The 17275-nt window shown below is 40.3% G+C and overlaps 1 protein-coding gene and 1 long non-coding RNA gene across 5 annotated transcripts; one reads left to right on the top strand and one right to left on the bottom strand.

Annotated features, from left to right (window-relative positions):
* Nucleotides 1-4: 4 nt before the first annotated feature.
* LOC116964080 lies at nt 5-14689 on the top strand. Its single transcript, XR_004408536.2, has 3 exons — nt 5-4693; nt 8870-8946; nt 14582-14689. It is a non-coding gene; the product is annotated as an uncharacterized LOC116964080 (long non-coding RNA).
* Nucleotides 8989-17215, bottom strand: LOC104361640 (sterile alpha motif domain-containing protein 9-like). Of its 4 annotated transcripts, none has more exons than XM_042802450.1 (3): nt 17141-17215; nt 15315-16287; nt 8989-14771 (listed from the first exon to the last, which is right to left on the bottom strand). In XM_042802450.1, exons 2-3 carry the CDS (start codon nt 15316-15318, stop codon nt 10096-10098), a joined length of 4680 nt encoding a protein of 1559 aa, XP_042658384.1. In that variant the 5' UTR covers nt 15319-16287; nt 17141-17215; the 3' UTR covers nt 8989-10095. The 4 variants fall into 4 exon arrangements, with proteins under 4 accessions (XP_042658384.1, XP_032858446.1, XP_032858445.1 ...); XM_033002555.2 differs by having other exon boundaries at nt 15315-15363; nt 15460-17209; XM_033002554.2 differs by having other exon boundaries at nt 15315-15363; nt 16129-17209.
* Nucleotides 17216-17275: the final 60 nt, after the last annotated feature.

Here is a 17275-nt window from a genome sequence, read left to right as displayed (position 1 = left end):
GGGATTTATTTTATTCATTCTGGGGGCTTTCACAGCTTTCTGGCTGTTGGATATTTATGTCCCCAAACTTGCAGCAAGTTTGGTGAAGGCCCCTAAATTTATTTTAATTTAGGTTTTTTATTCTCTTTTGGTAGATGGGCTCTATATTAATATTTATCTTTTTATTGTTGTGTTTTTAAGAGTCTTAGGGGGAGGGAACATGTTTTAAGATGTTTGGGTACCTTTCCTCTTAACGGAACGCGTTTCCTTCAAGGCTGGTCAGGTAGTCCTTCAGCCACACTGCCCCCCTCCCCCTCTTCCCCTGCATTGCATTTGTGCTGTCTTTGGTTTTGGTTTTAGTAATGTGACTTTGTGTAGTTTCTGAACTGGTGGCATGTAAATACCAATTACTAATGTTTCCTCTTCTGGGGAGATGTATCCTTTGAAGTGCTTAAAATACTTAGGTTTTAACTGGTAAGTGACATTTATAGTCACAAAATTGTGTAGCCTAAATTATAGAGTACAGTTTATTTGGAGGAGTTTAAGATATTAATACTGCTGCATATGTAAGCTGCACCACAACAAATATTAATGTAGAGCCCTATGAAGAAATAGAGATTCAAGTTGGTAAAGTAGAGTAGAAGAATGGGAGATTGAAGCTGCAGATTTTTCAGTTTGTCAGCTTCAGGGAAAACCTTCTGTCAATTGCTCAAATACACCAAACTTGTCAGTATTTTTGTCTGTTGCAACAATACTGAAAGTCAGCACTTTTTTGAAACCTTGTGGAATTCTCTTGCATATTCAGAATTTGCTTAGGTATATGCCTGTCTGAAGTTCCTTCTGTCACACAGTGACAGTAAAAAATTCTGCCCTTTGTGAAGAAAAATAAGCTTTAGTGTTGCTGCTCACTCTGTTGCACATGTTGACTTAAAGACAACTTTAGCTTCAGAGGAACAGATTTTGTCCAAGGAGGTCTTGTAGCCTGTCAGCAGTGAAATAGAAAATTTACAAATGTTGGAGTCAAGTTTTATAACTTTTTTCTAAATTTTTTAAGATCTTTTTAAAATCTGTGGTGTTTTTTGATGAGCACAGATTGTCTTTCATTTCTTCAAGATTTTGCTACATAATGACCTTCAATGTGATTTCCAGTAGTTCTAAATGATAGAGTTGTAATTCCAAACTTAGTAGAGTGGATCTCACATTCCTGTTGTGCTCTTCTTTGTATTCTGCTCTTTGCATTTTTCCTGTGAAAAGTCCCCCTAAATAATCTTATTTTGACTGGAAAATTGGTATGTCTTCTGTTAACTATTTCAAATTATTATTGAGCATGGTGTTGCTTTTCTAATTCTTATTGTGGTGTTACCCTTGATAACAGTGAAGATGAGAACAACATTTCAAGATACACTACTGCAACTGATATTTGTTTCGCCTGTTTAGTCTATAGGAGCATTTGGCTTAGTTCTTGTTTCCCTTGAACATCTAAGGAAACCATTTAACCAAAAATAATATGCAATATAGCTTGTAACTCTTGCTTTAAGTATCCGAATCTTAGGGACTCAGAATGGAAAATAGGCAAATTTCAAAATTCTGATACTGAACTTCAGTCGGTTTCCGTTTAAGACCAATGCAGCATTAGGTAGTTTTATCCAGCTACTCACATTCATCTTATCAAGCACACAAAGCTAAAATTCAGATATGTTTGTGGTCTTGTGTCCAGTGGAGTACCCTACTTAAATCCACACTTGGGTTATATCTTATAAATTGATACCCTGGTGAGATCCTGAAGTTTTCGAATTCAGAGAAACTTCTTTGACCTGTTTTTGTTGAGGATAACTAGGTTTGACATGTTCATGGAAAAGATGTCTCCAAAATGCAGTCCCTCTTTTTACTCTGTCATTGTTTAAGCTATGTATACTAATACTTTTGAGGAAGTGAACTGTTTCTTTGTGTTTTGGCATGTTTGTAGGCAAAACAGTATTTCTCAGCACCACATCGCTATAGATCTTTTTTCTTATTTTTCTTGAAGCCGCTCTTAGACAATTCCAAGATCAGTTTCACACTGTTTACGTCTGAAAGATGGATTTGACATTAAGACAATTCCATGGGGTGTTAATGTATGAATTAAAGGGGGTTTTGACTCTGGCTTTTTTTTGACTATGTTGCAAATACTGTTTGTAACTTCTAGTGGGTAGTTCACACATCCTTCACTTCCATCCTAGACAGGACAGGTCTTTTTTGTTCCTTCTTTAGGAGTTGGTGGCTTCAGCAGATTACATTCATGTTACTCTGATCTGTTACCACAGACTTAATATTCGTCCTTAAATTTGCAGGAAGTTATGATGTGCATTTTTTTTTTTCTTTGTTTTGTCCTTAAAGATACATGTGCAAGTGCTGCTGCCTTTCTAGTCACAAGGAGGGCATAATGGCTCTATGCTTTTTGCTGGGAGTATCTCCTCAGCTATTAGGCCAGCTGGCCTGTCATCTCTTCAAAACCACTAGTAAAATTCTCATCTATTGCAAATGGTTCATATTTTGCTCTTTTTGTGAAGTTCTGTTAGTGACGTTTTTTTCCTTGCCTCTTTGTGTAGATCTAAGCGTGATAGTTAAAAAAAAACCACACTGTAAACAAGATCTCTTTGTTTTGAGGGACAGTAGTGTGTTTTTACTGGCACTCCAGTATTGCAGCAGTCTGTGTATCGTGAAGTTGTACATCTCACTGACTGCGGGATTTATTTTCTAATTCTGGCAATATTTTAATGGAAGTAGGTCTTGGGAATTTTTTTTGTTTGTTTGTTTTTTTGTTTGTTTGTTTTGTTTAAGCTTAAGTAGAGAGGTACATGACTTTTTCTCAAAAGGCAAGAATTACTGTACTCTGCTAAATTGGGTGAATTTGCACCCACTGTTTTTAACAAAAGTGAATGGGAGATGTGACAAATAAAAGTATGTACCACGCATGAAGTTTCGGCTTGCTTTAGAATTGTGTGAGTTCATAATGTGTTCTGTGCCTTGCTTAATAAAGATTGTAGCCCTTAAATACTCTGAGGAATAGGCTACATTCAGAAGACTTTTTTTTAAAAAGTGTGTGTCCTTGCTATCAAAATAATCAGACCAGTGAAATAATGGTGGTGACTGGGCTCTGTAAAAATGCAGCTATCAGTGACTACCATATTTTTCTGTACTAGTCAGAGTAGGTAGATACTAGTTTAGAGTAAGAAAAGTTCTGAGGCAGCCTTTGAAGGGATCAAGATAGAACTGAGGTGATTCTGAAGTGTAATGTGTACAACATTCTTCTTGAAGTTCTGAAAAAAACTTAGAGTCTTCTTACACACTGTAAACAGTAGCTGTATGTAGTCTTTTGATTGTCAGAGTGTAGATTCTCATTAAGGCTTCACTAGAAGAAAATACAGTTTGAGTACAGTATTTGTAGATTCTGTTGTCTAGTGACTGCATTTTTACTTTTGTCTTGGGAAGGTCTGAGGAAGCCAGGGCACTTTAACTTTCTGCTTTTGCAGACAGCCATATCCTGTCTTGAACTACAGGATCCAGGATGTTATCCTCAGTCCTTTGTTCTTAGCATCCTTATGAGTCAATATTGACTGTCCATGGTACGAGCTGTCTGGGAGGGTTGGTGTTTATACACCTGATCACAATTGTGAATAGTGAGGTGCTTGTACCTTCTGAGCAAGTTTACAACAACTTGTTTTGTTCTTACGGGCTTTCTTGCAGTAGGAGCAGTCAGCAACACTGCTATTCTAATGACAGTGAATTTAACCTCTCCAGAAATACTGTCTTGAACTTAAGTTTTTCTTTCTCAGGGATTTAAGGAAGTTTAAAAGTTTTGGGAAAATAGTTGAATTTTAATGCCAGGATCATCTTAATTAAAAACAAATAAGCATCCAACTTTTAGAGCTTGAAAGCTTCCGTAAAAACTTCTGTTAGCAGTTAAAGCATTTCTCTCTGTAAGCTAACTGCTGTATATGAGATTCAAGCTTCTGACATCTCAAATTTTATTTCTTAAATTTTGTCTAAATCTTAACCATGTTCCCAGATGCTCTTCAGAAAGTGTGTGTGTGTGTAATTCCAACTTCTGCCCTTAGTAGCCACAGGTATTTGCTAACAGCAGTTTTGAATTACCAGAAATTAATGCTGTACAACCAAAGGAAGCTATTTCACTGTCTCCCAATTTAGGAAATTATGTAACACTTTGAGATAAAGGTGTCATGCAGAGCTTTTTTTCTTCTTTTTTCGTTGAGTTACTTGAATATATGTTACTTGCACTGAATTCTTTAGCTTATTTCCCATAAATTTTAGTGGAAGAAAATACATTTTGTTCTTTCATTTGTAAAGTCTAGAATAAGAAAACACACTTTATGAGACTGTTTAATGAAGGAACCTGGCAATGTAAGTATTGTAATTTTTTTTATGTTTGTGGTAGGCACCAAGATTACCTTGTTAAACTTCTGGCTTATGTATGAAACATATCAGAAAAGTAAGGGCAAATTGAAAGAAGTTTTATAGTTGCCTTTACTTCATATGGTCGTCTTAAGCAACAAACTGCGGTAATTGAAGTTCGGCAGCTTTTTTAATGAAAAACTAAATTATGGGTTGAACTCCTTGGTTTAATGCAATTTGTGTTTCTGTTAACTAGCAGCAGAATTTCAGCATTTGCTACTTACTGGTAGAGAAGAAAAATTCCACAGCACTGCCAGTACAGGTTAGTTTAATCTGTAAGTACCTGATGTTCCTATTTGAAATAATTTGTTCAAATGATACCACTTAAATACATGAGGGGGATTTTGGTCTCTGAAATGTGAATGTATCTGTTATCTACTACTGTTTTCAGTAGTGAGTGAACATCTAGACTTTTTTTTTTTTTTTTGAAGATCTGTAAGGGTTTTAACTACACTTGTGGGTAGGTAATATCTGCAAGCACTTTTAAGAAAAATTTAGTACAAATAGCCATCAGTGTTACTGTAAAGTGTTGAAGTCACTTCAGTAACATGACTATTATAAAGGAGGCTGTTTTATCCGTGAACCAATTATAGGATAAAGTATTTGTTGTGTTGGGGAATAAGCATTTCTGTTTATAAGAATCTATAGCAGTAATGTAATTTTTCTTTCTGTTTTCTTTAGCTATGGCTAATTACTGTCTCCTACCAACAAATTTTTACTCTGTTAGGCCTGTAAGCCAGGAGCTTGTTCCCCTCAGGACTTTTTTTGTTGTTAGCCCATTTCAGCACTTCAGAGGCTACCTACAAATGTGGTTTTGCCCAGCTGTTTTATCTTACTCCAGAGTTACTGCTCTGCCTCTCTTCTTTTTTTCTTCTGCTTTATTCCGTACTTCTGGAAACTTTGACATTTTATTTTTATTTTATAGAACACTTTACACCTTAAAAGAAAATAGGAGAGATTCTTTGTGATTGGATAAAAGATGCAACCTTCTCCAGAATAGCTGTATACATTTATTTTTATTTAAGTTTTGTGTACCTCATCTCTTCATACTAGCATGGGAGATGAAAACTGTGCTGTAGTACATAACACTCTCACAGCTGGACGAGCTATAAAACCTCATGCTTTAATTCACATCTCAAGAGCATGTTATCACACAGTGATTTTGAGGGGCTTTTGACATCGTTGGTGAATAATTATATGGAAATTAGGTATTGGGAAGTTCATATACTAGTGTGGTAGCTGAACAGACACTTCAGTTTTGCCAGCTGATCTGAGTGGTCTAGAGTAGTTTCATGAGTGACTTGAAACTTCCCAGCAGTATTGTTTATTTTAGAATTTTGAAATCTTAGGTGACACTGCAGAATTCATAATGCTAACATAATAAGTTTCAAGGAGATTGTATCTTCCCAGGTTTTAGAATAGCTGCACTTGAAGCCCATCTCCTGTCATCCTCTCTCTACACCAGTTCTCAGTCAGTCACACTAAATTGTTTTGTCTGCAAAACTAGCTATGTGCGAATTTTTGAGTAATGTTGTGTAGATGTTTCTCCATAGAAGAAAAAAAGTTGTACAATAAAATTTATAACTAATCTTTACCTAGACTTCTTAAATCTTAATGGCAGATGTGCATGAATAATAGGGATACCTTGCTGTAAGGCCATTATCCCATTAACAGAATATATGCATCTTAATTTCTGTGGTTGACCCTTGTTGGTACTTCATGCATCGCTCAGTAATAAGTCAGAATGAGTAACTGGTTGCTTTTGGCTGCTGAATTACTTTGTGAAGTTGCAGTTTTGACAGTGGTTGGATGCTGACCTGTGCTACTCGTACGCCAGCTTGGCAGTCAGTGGGAATAACTAAAGGGTAGTGATGTTCTCCAGTGTCTTATCAAAAAAAGGTATATTTGTCCAGGGTGGATCCTAATACGAACTCTGGCAGAATGTCATCTTGTTGTGAAACTTTCCATGGCAATTTATTACAGTACTTTATGGTAGAATTTGTCTTCTTTTGAGATGGGACCAAAACAATACTAGGAATCTGAGCTTTTATAATCAGGCGAGCAATCTTAAGTTGTAGCTTAACTTCTGATAAACCATTACAGCAGCTGTCCAGTCTAATGTGGTTTGGAAGTCTTTCTTCCCAGTTCTGATATGGTATATATGGAACAGTGAGTCATTTTGCACTATTTCCTTTGGACTTCTGCTTAATTACTCTGAATCACCCCTTCAGAGATTCTGGTTACTATGCAGCAAACCCAGACTACAAACTGGTTTTAGTACCTTCTTAAAGTACCTTAAAGCACATGATTGAATTATTTCCCCTCTCAGTAGCAGTACAGCTGCAGAAGTTAGTGTGTCATGACGGTTTCTTCTGTGACTTGGTGCTGCGTTTCTGTAAGTAGTATGAAAGGCATGGGATCATTGACTTTTTTCAAAAGACAGGTGGCAAAATATTGATGTTGAATTTAATTCAAGAAAGTGAGAGACCGGTAAGTATGTGCATCACTTTAATGCATGCAAATAATAGTAACTAGCTTAATTTTATAGCATTCAGTTAACAAAGAAGAATCAAAGAAAATACGAATCTAACATAATTTGCATCCATTGGGAACCTTCTCTGAACTGTATGCTTCGGGAATGGATCACTGCACATATACACGCTGTACTGTGTGTCTACCACTTTGTCTCTGATTAAACAGAAGTGAACCACTGTTTCTGTGTATTTTTTTTCTCCTCCTGATGAGCTATTTAAATTATGATTGCAATGAATGTTAGCTGTTCCAAAGTGTAAGTACAAAATCTACTTTCACTTATGTGAAGATTTCAATAACTTTGTACTAGCTCTCTGACTGTCTATAAACTGCAAAAACTTGTTCATGTGAGCTTTATCTTAGTGTTTTATACATGGAGACAGGCAAATGAATCTCACCTTCTTAACCTGTAGCTTCCTTTTGCTGCTGGTCTGCTGTCCTGCTGAACTGACTACAAAAAATTTGACTTAAGTTGGAAGAGCCATGGGGAATACAGAAGAAAAGTATCTAATCAGCATTTTCATAAAACCTGGTAGAGAGGGCATGCTGTTAAGTGGTCTGTTCTAAACCCTTCTAGAGCAAAACACTGAAGAGAGGAGGTAGCTTCGAAGATGTGTGTCCTTGCAACTCCTCTACAGGACAAGAATGGATCACTCTGCTAGGCCTGCTGGTCTCATTTAGCTACCACTGTTTACTCAGATGAATTTCTGAGAGGTGGTAAAAGGAAGATAAATCCATTATTTGGAGCAATTCATGGCATTTTGAGTTGTATATGTGTAATAAGGAGGAGCTTAATACTAGGTAGAGGACTGTTTAGGGAAGATTGTTACATTGCATGAGCTCTTTACAGGAGTTAAAATCCTCTGGCCCTTTTGGCTCTAGGGAAATCTGACAGGGCATTTGAAAAACAGGGAAACTGCTTTGTCTTGAAAGCTGGCTAGAGCAAGGGTATTTGTGTGTTTCCTGGCTGGTTAAAGCACTCCCAGGTTTGATTTATCAGACTCTTGGGGAATATGACTGGGTAAAGAGTAAGAAGGATGGGTCTGTACTTTCTGCCCTCAGCCGAGCCTCAGCAGCTTGGTTTTTTTGCAGGGCACAGGGAGAGGATTGTGTTTATAATACCCTGATGAGGTGAAGAGTTTGGATCTAAGCCCTTAGTGTCTAAGAGGTAGAAATGGGTGTATGTGAAAAGCAAGACCCCTACTTGGGCCTCAGAGGAAAGACTCGAGAGCCTGCAGTGGTGCAGGCTGCAGGGCAGAGGATAGCCATCTACAGTATTGAGTCGAGTGCCTGCAGGCCTGAAGGAAACAACTTGTCTGGCTTTAATTTTCCATCATGGTAATAGTTCCTTTTTGAAAATAAAAGCTCTGCTTTTGCCACAGCATTTGAGGAGGTCGGATAAACTGTTAAGGAGTTAATGCTTTCTTTTAGCTCCCATGCCTTTCAGTAAATTTGCATATCCTATTTCTGTGCTGGGTTGAAGCCCTCTTTATGCTACGTCCTGCCCCCCCAGCTCTCTGTATGGAAGGGGACTGGGGGACATTTGCTAGTACTGCAGCACCTCTCGCTTTTGGCAGTTGAGATGCTGTCATGGTGTGCTCCTCCAGTGCGCCTTCCTAGTTCATCCTGGGGGAAGCTGTCTTTGATGTGCTTAACCCTTAAGCATTTAACCCAGGTGAAATCTGCCAGCCTGGGTTGCCCAAGCAAGAAGTACAGGCCTCCAAGAGTCTGCTGCTGTGTCTCCCAGGCTGAAGGCAAGGGAAGGAGACAAGTACTGCCTGGCCAGCGGTCACAGGCTTTGTTTCTGCTTCTGAGGCTGGAAGGTGAAGGCTTAGACTGGATAGGATGAAACCAAAGATTGTTTTGTTTGTTCTGAATTCACAGTGGCTTCCAATTCCTTTTACAGTTTTTGGCTGTGCTGAGATCTTGGCCAAAGATGGAAAAGCAGGTCATACCTTGATACTTTCAGAACTACATCTTCAGGTAGGGTAATTAAATGCATGTAGAAATCATAAGTAATTCTTCTTAAAGGTTGTTTATTGGGTTGAAACTTAAGATTCTGGGAATTTTAGTGACAATAGTGGTATCAAACAATGTGAAACTTAAGAATATCAGGTGGCTTTATTGTTAGAAGCTTAATGTGACATGATGGTTGCAAACACAGTGCTGACAACAAGCTCCTTTGCATTTTTCATATTAGTAAATCAGGCTAGACAGTTTTCAAGCGTTGGATATATGCAGTAGGCAAATTTTAGTCATATACTGTGTGGACATTTCTTGGATAATGCAAAAACATTTTGCTAAGTGCAGGAATTGTTTGGACTATGAAATAACAGCATTTACAAATAATCTTTTGTCATCAATGTCTTTACTCACATGTCTGCACCCCTCCCCAGATACAGATACACCTAATATGGTTTGTAATATTTACATGGAAAAGCAACATAAGAGTGATGTGAAGTTTGAGACGTGTTTTTTATCAATCCTGATGTTTGCAAAGTCATCTTAAAAAATGCTTAAGTTTCCCTGTGTGCTTCTGTACTGGATACTGGCTTGAAGCTGATAGGTAGATGTATTTCATACATGGTACATGTTAGTGAGCGAAGTATGTTACAGCCAGTGTAGTATATTTGTTGTAAGTTCACTTAAACATTTTGTTGCTAATTCAGGCAGAATAAAAAGCATACAGTTACAATGTGCAAATTCTGTTATTGATCAGGACCACCCAGAAATTATTTTTAAATCCTAATCTGTAAACTGAGAAGGAAATGATCCCTGCTATACCTGTTTATTCAAGAGCTCAGTTCTGCAAATAGTGGGAGGGAGGAGAAATAGTGGGTCTCTTCACTCCCTACTTCCCAGGTCATCAAGCAAGTATTATAATTATTGCTGTCTTAAGTTTGAAATCTTGATTTGGGTGACTCCTAAACGATCATAGGCTTCTGTTTCAAGGTGTATTTTACTAGTAGGTTTAAAATTTTTTTAGACATTTGGTCGTTATTGTAGTAAAGCGTGGTTTTCGTACTACCTGGTGTTCAGCCAGTGCACTTTCTGTTTTAAATGTGACAAAGGACACTTTCGGTGCTGTATCTTCTGAAAAGCACAGCAGGTACTGTTAATGTACTAAATACCTTAGGTTCTGCTGACAGTTGGATTATTTTCAACCTCAATATTGAATGCAACAAGACCATTAAAAGAAAAGCCTAAATAAAAGGTCACATTTTCATTTCCAGGGGGTACTGAATCACGATGGAGTGGCAAGATAGGAAATGCCTTTGTGTGACCACGTATAAATAAATTTCTGTCCGTGGTCCAGCCAGAAACTCTTTTGAGAATGTCACGAATCTTGGCAATATTCCATACAGTTCCATGTAGCCACTTCATTCTCCTCTCGTTTAAGGACCCGCTAATTAATTTATCAATTTTAGTTTTGTGCACAATCTTACCTAAGCCATAACCCTTTCCCAGAAAAAAGTGGGTGTAGATTCTTTTCTTTCTGGTAGGAACATCTTTCATCTTGATGTCATATAAACGTTTCAGGGTTTGAAGGGCTGAGTTTAGAATTTCATCTTTCTCTGGATGAGGCTCTCTGTCTAATGCCTCATCTGGCCAGTACAGCAAGGTGAGCAAAAAATGGGCACTTGCTGGAAATGTTTTTTTTGCTTTAAAGAATCTTGCACTGAGCTCCCGAAGAGTTTGCGCTGGAAGAAGTTTGGCTGATCCTGGTGCTAAGCATGCTAATGTGATGTGACACAAAATATAATTGATCAGATCGTTGTCCTCTAGCCTGTCCTTTAGTGGGTTTTCTGTATAGAAACTAAGGATCTCTTCTAGCTTTTCAGCTGACCTATTCTCTTTCTTATCTGTTAAGAATGACAAGATAGTAGTGACGCTACCTCCACCACTCTTATAAATATTCATGCGTCTAATCAGCTGGCTCTCAGGGCCACTGTTGCTGTCCTTAATAAGGGATGTTGAGATGAAGAATTTAGCATATACCTCAGTCTGTCTTTTTAGCCATTTTCTGGGATTGTAAATTTGTTCTTCCTTGTCATCTTTTTCATCTTCCTCTTCCTTCTCCTGGTTTTTATCTGTTTGGAAATAGCTTAGGTCTTCTGAAATCCATTCCAGAGCATTATACAAGTTCTGGCGTAAGCCTTTTAAGCGGGAGTGAAGCCTTCCCCATGGTTTTTCAACATCTTTAGGAATGTAATCTGTGATCAGGTATTTCACAAGCTCACAATATTCCCTGTTTGGGCTTCTGTGAAATACATGGAGTGTGGATAAAAATCTAAGAAGACGACATCCTACTTCTACCTCTCCAAAATAGCCAGCATTGTTCATACTGTCACATTCTGCTTTTGCAGCCTGTTGCGCAGCCCTGAAGCATTTCATAGCTTTAAGAGCCATCTCTATCTTTTGAATGATAGTTTCAGGAGTGTCCTCCTGTGTCATTTTATCCACAGTGAAACTAAACCATTTCCTGTAGACTTGACCTTCTGTATCTAAAATATAAGAATCGTTTGGCAAATGAAATTTTGCAACCCCTGCCCAATATTCTGCATCTTTGAATTTTTCATTGTTGTAATGCAGCCTGGCAAGCTGCTGGGCAAAAAAAGGATCTTTTCCAAGGAGTTCATATGCAGCTTTTAAAATAGCTATAGCTTTTTCACAGTCTTCAGCTTCACAGATGTGTTCAATGAATGGGGAAAAGAGAGTGTCAGTATTGTCACCCTTGCTTCTTTTATCACGTCGAATAAACAGATCTCTGATAAACTTTATGAATTCCTCTCGTCCAAATCTGTTTTCAAAGAGCGTCTTTTCCTGAAGAAGTGTCATTGCAAGTTGACTTTGAGGTTCGTTCCCTGAAAGCTGATTCAGAATTTCTTTTGCAACCAGACAGTGTATTATCCGAACAGAAGAAATATAGGTGGTACTTTCCCTTAGCTCAATAAAAATCATTCTTGCTTGTTCACTCAGGTTGCTTTTGAAATCATATGCTCTTGATTTCCTTTCTGTATATACCCCCAGTCCCAGAAAAGCCTCACAGTGTGACAGTGAAACATATGAATTAGGTACATAAAAATTAAGCAAAGCCACGTAACGCATCAAGCATGTATCACGAGAAGAATGATCTATGCCTTGCAGTATGTGCCCTACAAAGTCTCTCACATACGCTTCATTGAACTCCTCACACATCAGGACAAATGTAAGTATGAATTCTGGCTTAACATCTTTCTGCTTCAGTTTTTCAAGTTTGGTTCTGAACAGACTTTTCTCTGAGTCCGTCAGCTTGTGAGTGACAGCAACTGTGTCTAGTGGAGAAGCCTTGCAAAGCCTTTCAGGGTCATTGGATCGCCTACAGCACATGAGGATAAAGTAAGGTCTTGGGGAATTAATTTTCCTAGTTGCTACAGCATCCATTAACTCATACCTTAGTTCTTCTAAATAGTCTTCATCATAATCTTCGATCAGGAGGAGCACAGGAAGACAGTGACCGATTTCTTTTTCTTCATAATCTCTAAATGCGAGTGCATGCTCACAAACAGTTGCAGGTGAATATGAGGATTTGATAACAGCACATCTTAAGTCTTTTCTTCTTCTCCATAGAACTTGCCGTGCTATTGTGCTTCCACCACTTCCAGGATGGTGAAATATCTTCAGTTTTGCCACAGAATAGTTGAGTCCACTTCCTCGTAAAATGTCATCTAGGAGTTTGCTAGCATCCTTACACGCCTCCCGTTCAATGATTTCCCCACAGCGTCTTTCATCAGCAAGCCAGAAGTTTTCCCAGATGATTTTTCTCCCTCGGTAAAAATTTTGTTCTATTTCTTGTATTTCTTTTTCAGTCAAAAGATCTAATTTGATATCATCACATTGGTCAACACAAAGGATTTCTAGGGAAAACAGTTTCTCTTCTTCCAGCAAGGGAAGTGTACATAGCCCTCTCGTGGAAACTGGCAGATGTCTGGGTTGTGCCGTAGAAGGCAGCATTGTTTGAATGGTGGCATCTATGTGACTTAGTTTCATACCCACAATACTGCATTGTTCCAGTGTCTCAATGCTGCAGGATGCCTGAGCTAGATTAGCCCACTTCCCATAATTTTCTCTGGACTCTGCAATGCAAACAATGTACTCAGTGCCGTTCATCTCTGTATAGAATTCCTGAAAAGTGTCCACAAGTTGTTTCTGCACTGGTGATAGCAATAGGAAAAGCACAATGAAAGACCGCTTCGGCAGGATTTCATCACAGATACGAGTAATTGCTTTCTTAAGGTATTTTTTTTTTGTTCTAATCCATGTATTTTCATCACAAGGTTTTTCATCCCCGAGGAAGTCATTGCGCCCATTGCAGAATATCCAGCTGGTCTGATCAAACAGGCACAAATGTTTCTGAGAAGGAGGGTTGCCAGTCTTGCTTTCATTGGAAAAATCCTGTAAAAAATAAGACCTTGTTGCATGGTGTTCTTTGTACTTGCTGTACAGTCCTGACACATTGGAATCTTCATCAAAGTCAAAGACGCAGAAGATGTTCAAGTGCATTAAAAAGTTGATGTAGTTCAGATTATCCTTTTCACATCGGTTTGTGACAAGGATGTACCGTAGAGAATCATCCATGTAGCTTTTGCCATCATTTAGTAGAATTGACAACTTTCTTCCTAAATTTTGAGGTATTTCTGCATGTACTTCTCTGCTGGAGAGCTCAGCTTTTTCTCTTTGAGCATCCCTGTCTTGTAAACCCTGAATAAAAGTAGCTAGATTGTTGTGCTTTACAGGTTCAGACTTTGCTCCTAGTCTCTGATAGAGAGCTCGATCCTTTGTCAGGATCACCTTCTGGCTGTCTTCATTGTATTTTGGCAAACACACTTCAAAAAATTTGTTCTTTACTAAACAGGATGTTGGTTCAATGTCAACCTCCACCACAAATCTTTGTTCCTGAGAGTCTTTTGAAATCACTTCGACAAAAATGGGTGGATGAATGCATTTCCTTGCAATTTCTTGTACGTTTTCACAAAAGCATTTTTCTATATAATCTAGTGCATCAACGTACTGTTCTCGCTCTTTGACCTTTATGCCAACAATCTGTCCATGTTTCCAACCCATATCCTCAACGCTGTCCATGATACCAAAATGTATGGTGCCGTTTGTTCGAATATTCATGCAGGCTGAAGCAAATCGTATCACTTCACAGGCAAATTTTGATTGCAGTTGATTTTTGTTCAGTTCTGCAGCAGTGGCAAATGATTTGTATTCATGGCAAGGAGTGATTAAATCACTGACCCCTGATTCTGGAGCAAGAACTTTGTCTTTCACATATTTGAAATCAGTATTCTGACTTCTAAATGGTCGACAGTTGCTGAGCTCCAAAACTTCACCGGTACTTTTAAGTTGGGATTTGTTACTTCTCCTTTGCCTCTTGCCAGAAGTAGAAGCTGTGTTGTCTCTGCTAGTTTTACCTACTGGATCACAGCTGTCTGCACTTGAAGTTTCCTGGGCAGGGGCATTTCTGGGTCTTACTGAACCTGTTTGTGCATCAGTTCTGTCAGACGTTTTGCTGCTGGAATGCTTGGCTTGCTGTGCATTTTCCTGTAGCTGCAGAAGTTCATTTCTCTTGCAGATTAACATGTGGATTTGGCCTCCCTTCATACCTATGCCTCTGAGGAAAGAGTCATTCAGTGCCATTAGCGCTGGACCTGTCACTTCTTCTGCATATAGTTTTTCTACATACTCTTTTTTTATTCCAGTAGATTCTAGCCAATGCTGGACATGGTTCTCATCCCACTTATTCACAGGTAACATTCTGTAATCTAGAATTTAAAAATTATGTATTAGTAATATAAACTAAGAATGTCAATGTGCTTGACAAAGTATTATAATCCTTGCAAAACTGGCCACATTGAGTGCTAGATTGTTTTTCTACCAGTCACAGTAAGAGACTGTCTTAACTTCTCAAATATATCAGTTCTGATGACAAAAGTATCCTTCATGTTTGTCAAAAGCAGCTCTAAGCAATGGTAATAAATCAGTTAAGCAGGAAACCATGAAGGAGGTCTGGAAATGGTCTTCAAAGGGAGTCATAGAAATAACCCAAAATGTTTTTTGAAGGGAATGATGTGATAAGGCTGTTGGAACTGACAGGGGCTGGACTCTCTAAATTACAGAGGTTTGGGTAGATCATTTACTCACTTGAGACTTTATTTTCTGCTAAATGAAGATAACGTCAATACAAACCACAAGATGATGTTAAGAGTAATTATTAGTTTCCTTACTAGAGATTAACCCATAAACTGCAGATACTAAAAAGCAAACTGCTACATATGAAGTACACATTTGCTGAAAGCAACACATACCCATTGCCTTTTGATGACGGAAATCTTGCTGCTAAGGAGAAAAAAAAACCTAGAGGGGGGAAAAAAAAAACCCTCTTCAGATTTACAGTTAATGTTTCTGTGTTAAAGGAGACTGACTTGTTCTGTTTTCCCAACCCCTCCCCACCTTTTCGGTCCAAGGTAGCTTCTGTATCTCTGAAAGCCTGGTTGTGCCAGCTACCCCGCTTCTGTACGGCGTGAAAGCAGCTCCTCTGCTTTCGGCGTGTGGGTGTGAAGGAGACAGGGCTTTGCTAGAGAAGCGTGTGCTGGGAGCTGTGTCCATCTAACTGCTGTTTCTGTTAGACACTGGAACCCAGGGAGGCTCAAGGCTACTGTATCCCCCTGGGTTGCATAGTATCACATGCGCTTAATTGCTTTTTCTCACTCTCCCTTTCCCTGCCTCTTGTTCCTTCACACTCCCTCTTAATTACCTTTTTTTTTTTTTTTTTTTTTTTTTTTTTTTTGGTGGATACTCTCTCCCTCTCTTTTTTCCCACATCTGTTTTAGCACTCACTGGATTTTCCATGAAGCAGTTCAGCTCCCTGCCCAACTCAACAGTAGATTTTCTTTTTAAAGGGCTGTCCTGGACTGATACATGACTTGTTCTGCCTTGCTCCTGCTCCATGGAGCAGGGATAGCTGGTTCTGTACTGCAGGAGGAAACACATTAAGCCTGCCTGGTGTAACACCAGAAAGGTAGCATAGACTCACACAGTCAACTAACCATCCCTCAGCTGGGGCCTAGTCAGCCAGGGGCACGGGGAAAGGGCCCGGGGCGGGAGGGAAGTTTCTCTTACTGCAGGTGAAAGCTCAGCTGTGTGCTGGTTCAGCAGGTGTCCATCCCTGCACCTCGTGGTGGTACAACAGCAACACTCAGCCTCTGAGTTCACTGGTGAAAGGAGCAGTCGCCAGCGTGAAAGGCAGCTGTGGGGCTCTGTGCAAGGTCCCTGCAAGGTCTGAAAGTACAGAGGTTGTAACTGAGGGAAGTGGAGGAGTGTGTGCTCCCCAGGATCGCGGCTTGGCAAGAGGTGGGTTCAGCAAGGTGGTGGTTTGGGGAGGTACTGGGTATGGGAGAATAGGGGGTGCTAGAAAAAATTATGTGGAGCAAGTGCATATTTAGCATTTAAGCACCTGGGCAGCTCTGTAGGAAGCTTGTGGGCTGGCTGAGGTGCCAGCAGGGCCAGTTGCTTTGGCTCTGGGGGGAGCCTGGTACAGGGTTGCTCTGCTGGGCCAGGGTGTGAGCAGATGCCCCGGAGTAAGTGTAAGCGTGCTGGTTATGAACATGGTTGGAGACTGACACCTCTTGCAGCCTGCCCTGAGAAATGGGGCTAAAAATGTCCCTGAAATACCAGCCTTGCAGTGCCTTTGGCCGTGATGGCGCCTCCCAGGGCTGTGCTTGGGCAGTGACGTGGCTTGTGGGAAACCAGCCCCTTCCTCTGCGCTCTGTCTGCCTGGCCCTGCTGTGACAGCCGATGACAGCGTTTCTCGAGAAAACGAAACTTTGCAGGGAATAGAAACTAGAAGGGAGGCCTGGCAAGGGGTGGGCAGAGCTGGCGAATCCAGGGCCTCCCACCCACTTTGTGAGGCCTGTGAGCAATCCCGGGGGGCCTGGGGGTACCAGCCAGCCTGGGCATGGAGCCATGGGGGGGTGGGGGCAGAGCTCTTCTCCCAGTGGGATGAGGAGGGGGCAGAGCTGGGCAATCCTCCCTTTTCTTAGGCCTGGTACCAGCAATGTTCCCTGCCGCGCTGAGCGTACCCCCCGTCCCCGCAGGAGCCGCCGGGTGCAGGCGGGAGCAGGAGGGAGCTTACCTGGCAGAGCCTGCGGGCGCCGGGGGCTCCGGGGCTGCGTGGCCCGTCAGGCGCTGCCGGGAGCCGTGGGCTGCTGCGGTGCCGGCTCTGCCAGCCCGCGGGTGCTCCCGCAGCCCGCTGGCGTGGCTCCTCGCT

The sequence above is a fragment of the Tyto alba genome, unplaced genomic scaffold (assembly GCF_018691265.1).
Source record: "Tyto alba isolate M040663 unplaced genomic scaffold, T.alba_DEE_v4.0 Super-Scaffold_39, whole genome shotgun sequence".
Classification (NCBI taxonomy): domain Eukaryota; kingdom Metazoa; phylum Chordata; class Aves; order Strigiformes; family Tytonidae; genus Tyto; species Tyto alba.
The sequence above is the reverse complement of the archived record's forward strand: the minus strand, read 5'-3'. Positions and strand labels throughout refer to the sequence as shown.